General features: G+C 30.2%; 1 protein-coding gene across 1 annotated transcript in view; it reads left to right on the top strand.

The window, feature by feature from the left end:
• The window catches only part of LOC107452521 (neuropeptide SIFamide receptor), a 118,212-nt gene that overhangs the window by 21,520 nt on the left and 87,624 nt on the right, over positions 1 to 9,068 (top strand). The window contains exon 2 of the mRNA XM_016069011.3: positions 5,948 to 7,624. Within this exon, the coding sequence (XP_015924497.3) occupies positions 7,216 to 7,624 (409 nt within the window). The 5' untranslated portion in view covers positions 5,948 to 7,215. The remainder of the gene's footprint in view (positions 1 to 5,947; positions 7,625 to 9,068) is intronic.

The raw sequence follows: 9,068 nt of genomic DNA on the forward strand, positions 1-9,068 counted from the left end.
ACATGAATTAGTTTAACGTCTATTGCAATTATTTGAGGTCATGTCATTTTATTAAATCTTTATTTTCGAAAAAAAAGTAAATATGGAACGAAACATGATGTCATTGCTAACATACCGTGGTTAAGCATACTATTTTTATATCCATTGTAGTATAGTGAGTCGGCAACAAATTTGTATTCTGCGTATTTCTCTAAAATGTTTTAAATACAGAATGTTATAAAAGATATTTTATGATATTCTGCTGGTTATTAAATGTTTTTTAACCATATTGATTATGAGAAAAAGGATTTGTCCCGGAAAATCTGTTTTTTTTTAGTTCATTTATGCTAATTTTCTGATTATTAAAAACGAAATGACAAGTTAAGAGAGAGATAATTCTGACAGTTTTTGCTCGTAATAAAACTTCTGTGTCACCAAAGCTGCTCGTGACACTTGCGCTGTGTAGAGAGAGTGCCACAGTTGGAAACACCGCTCTTGTTTAACTGAAATTTTGATCTTTAAGTCGTACTTTGATCTGGCTGTCCAGTTGAGTTAGACGAAGAGCGATTAAACCAAATTTAGCTTGAAAATTCACATTAAATGACTAGAGAATGGAAAAAGAAAGTAACAAATTCTCACACTTTAAACGCTTAGAAGTTAAAAAAACCCCAGCAGAAGTGCAGTCGCCGCAACCAACGTTTATAATAAAAAATAAAATAGATTTGTGTTGTTGTATGAAATGATAAAAATAATCTTTCTGATAATCTTAAGTAGTAGTTAGCAGAAGAAATTATCTCCATTGTTCAAATGTAAGTATTGCTATTTTAAAATGGGACTTTTTGCGTCACTGAATATTAATCTTTACAAATTGATGAGTTAAAATACAAGATAATTTCTTGTTCAATTGAATTAGTTCTATGTTTTTTAAATGCAAGACATGTATTTTATTTCATGGGCATAATCCTAAGGTTTGATTAAAATGTAATTTTCAAAAAGCGTTGCGTAACCATTATTTTTATGAGAAACTGAAATCATATGTAAGATTACATATGCATTATATATTTTTTAATTATTACAATAATTTGAACGATTTTTTCGTAAAAAAATAAATATTATATTTAAAACAGAAACTAGCAATAAAAGTTTTTATTTTATTTCATCACTTTTTGATAAAACTTAAATCTTAAAAGCTTAGTAAAATTTTTTAAAAAAAAAACCTTAATTTCTTTTCGGAATATACTTAAAATTATAAATAAGAAATATAAGTGTCGAATTTGAAATTAATAAATTCATGAAAATCATCTTTTCTTTCATGTAACTACAAATCGACTTTTGAGCTTTTGTTTTCCCAGTTGTGTTAGTTTTTCTTTCCTAGTTGTTGCTTTCCTTTTTCTGTCCAGTTATGTAACAAGTACTGACATATGCGAACCTCCCATTGAGGTTATTAAATCAACAGAGAGTAAGGGGAAATAATAGAAATGCCTTGACACAATGACACAACTGGACGGCAAAAGGGTTTATTATAAATACTTTATTTGTTTCCTTCGTATAGTCTAAGGAAGGAAAAATAAGCAGGTTTTATTTTTAACCCTTAAAAAAACACTGAAAGTATTTTAAGTAAGTAATTAAAGAAAAGCAATATGTCCTTATTTAAAAATAAGAAATTTTCTAGCGAATAAACAGGATGCCTCGAAAATGACTAACAATTTGAAATAATTAAGAAGAAAATAAAAGGAGAGAGAATTTTATTTCATTTTATATTTTATAACAATCGTTGAATGGCTGACCCAATTTTAAGTTTACGGCTCTGTCCAGTTCCGTAGCCTTGTAATTTTGCACCCAATCCAGAAGACAAGGGAACTCCTGGATCAAGTATTAGGAGAAATTTGCCTTCGTGATGGACTTTTTGATGGTACTAACCGCATTTGCATTACATGGAGATGAAAACCCAGCAAATCTCCCACAGTTAGCAAGGGGACTTTAACTCATGATCCGTCTACCACTGAGGATATTTTACGTCAGCAATGTGGTCGGTGAGGGACTCCTATCGACCAGCCATTGCTGGGATTCGAACTCGGTTCACATCATAGGAATCCAAACACTCTATCCTCTGAGCTACTACGGCTCAAGGAGTGAGGATTTTTTTTACCGTCATTAAACAACCGACCCAATTTTGGGTTTACGACTACCAATGTTTAACTCCGTGGTCCTGTAATTTTGAACCTAATCTAGAAGACAAAGAAACTTCTGGATCAGTATCACCAAAGGAATGATTTGTTATGGGAACATGGAGGACTTTGTAACCGGACAGATTTAACGTGCACCAGTCACCATTTACAAGGGGAGTCTTTGGCCGGTGGGGATCGAACCCACGATTTCTTGAACATGGTCCTAGTGCCCTACGAACCAGTTTATCCCGGCGAGAGAATTGTTGTTTGCTGATTATTACACATCAAACAACTTGATTTTGTTGGATAAAAATTTAAAACTTAACGAAAATTCGCTAAGCTGACAGGAAAGACTAGTTTTTTGTTGCATGTCGGAGCACTCCAGTCAAAATATTTCTCGGGAGTTTTGTCATATGGTTCCTCCTTGTAGTTGCTGCAAACGGTAGTTATTAGAGCCAGCTGTTGTTGAACTTTACTATAACAACTTGTTAACTATAACATCAAAATCTTACAGAATTTATCAAAACAATATATCTAGATTTGTTAATTAAAAGTATTTAATACTGCAACCAAATGACTTTCGCAGTGTCAGCCAGGAATGGCTATACTGAGCCATTCTAGAACAAGAGCAAGAAATGTTAAAAGAGTGAACTAACCAGTTTTTATTTAAAATTAACAACAAATAAAGCATGCCCTTTCTTAGATTTCGAGGTGTTAAAGACCACATTTAATTCAATAAATGTCGACACCTCAAATTAGAGGCATCGGTTATTGTTTTAGGATTAAGTCATATCGTCTTCTCTCAAACTTTTGCCTCCGAATTATTCCAAAATTATCTGAACTTATTAACTCATGTATAGACGTTTATTGAACTTCTTTTGCCGGTTTTGATTCAAAGTTAATAAGTAAATAATTTCATTTTGTTTTAGACTTTAAGGATTTAAAGGAACATTCATTGCAATAAAATCTCACCTTAATTGGAGGTATCGGATATTGTTTTAGAATTAAGTCATATTGTTTTCTTTTGTTTTTGAGCTGTTAAAAAATTAACAGAACTTTCATCTAGAATTTTAAACTTCTTTTGCCAGTTTTGATTTAATATTAGTGAATAAATAAAGCATACTATTTATGCTATTAAACACCAATTCGATTCGTTTCAATTCAAATTGAAGGTTCATGAAGTAATTGAAGGTTCATTGAAGGTTCATCATTGAAATGAAGTTGATTTCGTTCCAATTCAATTGAATAATATTTTCAGATAAAATTACACTGTACTCTATTATAAAGCATTATTTTCTTGATTTAATTTAAAATCTGATAAATGACCTGTTTTAAAATTATTAAACAAATGTAACTTGTCTTTTTTCGGTTTTCGTACCATTAAATCCAACATTAATATCAATCTGTTCAATAAATAAAAAGAAAATCAATAAATAAATTACTCCTCAAAAAAGAAGACTCATAATCTGTCAGCTGAATCCAAATTTAGAGGAACAAATCAAAACCGTTGCTCGCCTCCAGTATCGATTACTCTAATTTTGTATATTTATTTTTTATCCGATTTTTTTCATAAAGAAAGACAAATCATAAAGTAAAAAGAAAGATCATCACTCATTCTGACGAAGCTATTTCATTTTAAGATCATTATTATTTTACTTTCGATTCGAAATAAATGACAGCTATTAGAATAAAATACTGTCATTCTAAATCACAAATTTATGTAATTTTATTATAAATTTTTTTCCATGACATTTCAAATCTATATTAGAATCTGCTAAAAGGAAATAAAAATGCTTTTTTGTGTTACTTTTATTGAGGTTTACAACATGAAGAACTATGTTGGCTTTTTAATATCGAGTATTTATCTTAAAAATGAAAGCTATGTAAATAACAATATGGTGAAAGAAAATACAAGTTCAAATGGATTGTGTTGTTTTCTTATTTAAACCATGTAAGTTTTTTTAAATTATATTATCTGCGAAATCTTTATTAAAATAAGAATAAGTATAGTTTTGAATTTTTTTCACAGCATGACTATATTTAAAAAAATTAAATAAAATTAAATTTTTTGAATGATTTGAAATTCAGTATTCCAAAATGAATTTAAAGTTTATGCTGACCAGGTGGCCGAGTGATTAGCGTGTCTGACTGCGGAGCCATTGGCCACGGGTTCGAATCCTGCTCAGGGCATGGATGTTTCTTTCTCTCTCGGTGTGTTCTATGTTCTTTCTCCTTTGTGTGAATGTGACCAGCCCTATAAACGGGCTTGTGGTTGTGTGACGTGGGCGACGCTGCTCCACCGCCGTGACTTCGCCACAGGTGCCCACTGGGTAACGAGAAAAGAGTAGCAATTTTGGCATTCCTGTGGTCAATGGGACAATCCCCAAGTGCCCACCATTAAAAAAAATTTAAAGTTTATAAAGAAATAAATTTCAACTGTTTATAAATAATGCATGAACAGGGATAATTTTGGCAAGTTTTGAAAGTTATAACAATAAATATGTTGACAACTTTCTAAAACAGATAAGAAGAAAGAAACTTAATATGTTTTACAAAAGCTTTAAATATCAATCTGGTTCATCTGCTTCTGTTTATGATATTGTATTATATTAAGTATTTAATTTCATTTATGAAATATGAGGATATTTTTAAGAGACAAATTTCAAGCATTTGAAAATTTAATTTACTTGGTGCAAAGAATTACAGCTAAGGAAAGTAAATAAAATTAAACAGGTGATGATGAAATAATAAAAATTCGATATTCCAAAATAAGTTCATAAACATAAATTCCAAATATTGATAATATAATGATTACATGGACATTATTAATTTTCAAATACAGGTCTTGAAAACAATTTTTGATGCTCTGTTAAAGTTTCTAGATCAAATGTTTATGAATAGCACCGCAAATACAATTTCTTTTTTATCCAAGTTTTGAAAAAAAAATATACTTGATGCTCTGTCAAAGTTTCTGGATCAATTTGAAAAGAAGAAACTACATTCACAATTTGTGTCTTGTAATAGAGTTGCTATTAAAATGGAATTCAGAGATTAATGGATCGGAAAATGGCATATTTATTTGAACATTACCCAGATAAAGAGTAACACAGTTGAATCGTATACTGGGAAGGGAGTAATAGAAAGAAACATCAGAGTAACTGTATTTATAGCTTTCTTGGGCTCAAACGCAACGTACAATCAGAACATTATGATTGTAGGCTGACGTAGAAGAAATATGCTTCATATAAATGCGATTACGGTTTTTCTTCAACAAGGCTTGGAAAAAAATATTATTAGCAACCTGGCAAAAGTATTCCAGTAAAGCTATATAATTTATATTTAGTGATTTTTTTTTAACTTAAAAATATGTTCGGCGTTTTTATGCTGTGATTGTTTCTTTTATCGGTCTTTAAAATTTTCATTGTATTCCTTTTTTTTAATCAGCAACTAAATATAATTAAAAGTAAAGGAATTTGTTGTGAAAACAAACTTTAGTAGGTCAAAAGAAGTATGAAAATGTAAACCGATGCCATTTTGAAAGGTTTTGAAAATAAGGATAATTAATGATCTGTCAAGTTTCTCAATTAAATTATAAAAGAGAATACAGTATTTTTATGGGGAAACTTGTTTCTCGTAATGGGATCAGAAACTTTCGTTGACTTACAAACTGGTAAAGCTACGTTAGTTTATGCAACATAATATATTAATTCATTTTTTTCATATTTTATTTTTAAAATATTTTCACCATTCTTATATTACAAATGTTTTAATGTTTTTTAAATTTAAATCTTTTATTCTAGATCTGCCAGCAAATGTTCAGGAAAAGTGTCAACTTAAAGATTATACCACAATTAAAAGAATGTCATTTTCTTTAAAAATCTCTTTTTAATGAAGAAATTTACTGATTTAAAGACAATTAGTTCCTGTTCCATTGACACCAAGATTAAAGTTTCCGTGCCGAAACCGAAGCTCAAGCCAATTATTTTTGGTACCGGAACGTGTTATTAGATCATTAAAGCTGATGATGGCACTTAAGTTCCGTGAAGAAGAATATTTTAACACAAACTGCTCTCCTCACTAAGAAAACCTGCTTTAAACTCTTATAGTTGTCCACATATAATCTATGTTAAAGTATGCGATTGTTGAAGCAAGGAATTAATATGCATGAGAAGAATTGATGTTGTAATTACATATCTGGTAGTGTGATCTTCGAAATCTTAACATCAATCAAAAAGCACTTAAAAGTGAGATATTATCTTTGTGAAAATAAAACATAAGTAATTGCTATAGAAAGTTGAACCCTTTATTTGAAAATCGTTAATTCCACTTGGGTTTACTTATAAAGGAGTGCTATATAGTTATGAGAAATTAGATTCTGAACTTGCTGAATTGAAATTTGTAGCTTAATATTGCAAAACAAGTGGTTAAATAATGCTTAAGTTTGAAAATGAAGTGCATAAAAATAAGTTCTGAGGTGACTTTTCTACTAAATATTGCTTAATAAGTGAATCGAAATAATTTATTAAAGGATTTTTCTCCAAACACAATATGAGAAGTAAGTAGTTAGTTAATTAAGTTTGGGAAACAACGACTATTCAATATCAAGTGTGCTACAAAATCAAAAAGAGATTACAATATGTGAATATCATTAAAAAGCTAGAAACAATATTTTTAGTTATAAACATGTAAGCGAATCATGAATGAGTAATAATCGAATTCTAGAAAGACTAGAAGATTTGAACCGTCTAAAAATGACTGTGAAAGTAGTTTAAGAAGTGAATAGTAAGAAACATTAAGTAGTCATCAAAGCGAATGTAAGTGAATCATAACTATTTCAGTCAAATAAAAATTAAGCTACATGAATAACGATTGCACAGATTTATGTTAATTACATCAACTTAAAATTTAGAAATGTAGCCTTAACATTGTTGGTAAACAAGGCAGCTACAATTTAGTAACTAAATTTTAAGAGAACTTTTTATTTCCTAAATTTTAACCTTATGATGTGTTGACTTTGGCACCTAACAGAAAACAGTTTTGCGATTAACTGTTCAGTTTCCAACTCATTATGCTCGAGATAGATTTTTCGGCGGAAGAACTTATCGCTGGTTTAGCATCCATGGCACATATTCCCTATACATCACCGTCTCCGAAGGAAAATCTTGACTCTTCCATATCTGCTATAGACGATTCAGAACTGAATCTGACATCTGAATACAACACTTCAAACTTTGGAGATGAAAGTTCAATGGTGAATTGGTACCGTCACTCACCGGGTATAACTGCCGTTTTCTGCGTGGGATATTTCTTGGTGTTTATGCTTGGCATTCTTGGAAATAGTTTTGTTGTCGCCGTGGTGATGAGATCGCCAAGAATGAGAACCGTTACTAATTATTTTATAGTGAACCTGGCTTGTGCGGACATATTAGTTCTTTTATTCTGCTTGCCAGCTACCTTACTAGGAAACATATTTGTTCGTAAGTACCTCTTCTTTTATATTAATGCTTGTTCTTTTTACTTATTATAATAATTTTTTTATGAAATATTTAGTTATTATAGATTTTAAACATGCAAAATAAATTTTTAATGCATTGTTAATTTTAAGACCCGGTATGTTTAGATTGCTAAGCGCAAGTTTTTAAACACATTTTTCACAATAAAGTTTTCCATTCCGAGAAAAAAAGTATGTTCAAAACTACCAGAATGTGGTAAAATGTATCGTATTTCTGGCTCTATGGGAACACCAAGCATCTCGGTAATTTTTACCGAAGCACTTTGGTAATGAATTTGGTAATATTAACAATAAAATGGTTTGTTAATATGTTATAAAAGTAGGTAAATCTGGTAAAATTAGGTAATTTTTTCACAATATAAAAAACATTTGTTCGGTAAAATTTTCATTTTCTCTTCAGTTTTGCAATTTTTTACTAAATGTGTGGCAATAAAAACTATAGTTTTGAAAACCAGAGTTTCCCGTCAACCATTACCATATGAACGGAAAAAATTACCAAATAAATAGTTTAAATACCTTATATCTATATATTAATAGGCTAGCAATATTTTGTCTCGCTAAAAACTCCCAAACTACGCAACAGAATTAAACAAATAAGGTGTCGTTTTAAAGGTATTGTTATGTAGATGTGCAATAAGGTCTTAAATTATGAAAATTTCCTTTAATTAATTAATAAAATTAATAATTTAGTTTCAACCAATGAGAATTCAGCAAATCATTTTTCGGGTGGTTCGCATAAGCATTGTTTCCGTAAGCATCGTTTGATTTAAAGCATTTCTGAATTAATAGATTGATAAACAAAAATAAGAGTGGATAAAAAAAACGGAACTGAATTTCTTAAAAAAAGAATTCAATATCTTTAGTTCCTTTGATAAATTTTTAGTTTCATGATAAATTTTTTGTTTCGTTACAATAGAATGGCAATGGCATCGTGCGAATATTCAAACCAAAACAAACGTGCGAATATTCAAACCAAAACAAACTTTCTACAAACAATTATTTTGATTTGAGATTTAAAACGATATCTTAGTTATTTAGTTCTATTTTTATTTATTTAGTGCCTGCTGCCTAAATAAAATGCCTGCTATCAGGCGTCGAAATATCTCTGGCAGACGTCAGAGAAATGAATGGCGGAATTCTAAACGGGAAAGCATTTCTTATTGAGATATATTCTCTGCTACAGCTCCAAATTTCTCAGCTACATGAAGAAAAGATAATCAAATTGTGAAGGGGGCAGAGAAGTGTATAAATTTCATTAAGTAATTGATTTCAATATCTGGCATTTTTATTTTAAAATTTAAATTTGTTAAAATGTTTTTATAAGATTGCGAAGCAATATGCAATGGAACTGCGAAGCAGTTCTGGGGGTTGGCGAGCGTAGCGAGCAGGGGGCGGAGCCCCCTAGTATT

This window comes from Parasteatoda tepidariorum, chromosome 6, assembly GCF_043381705.1.
Source record: "Parasteatoda tepidariorum isolate YZ-2023 chromosome 6, CAS_Ptep_4.0, whole genome shotgun sequence".
NCBI classification, from domain to species: Eukaryota; Metazoa; Arthropoda; class Arachnida; order Araneae; family Theridiidae; genus Parasteatoda; species Parasteatoda tepidariorum.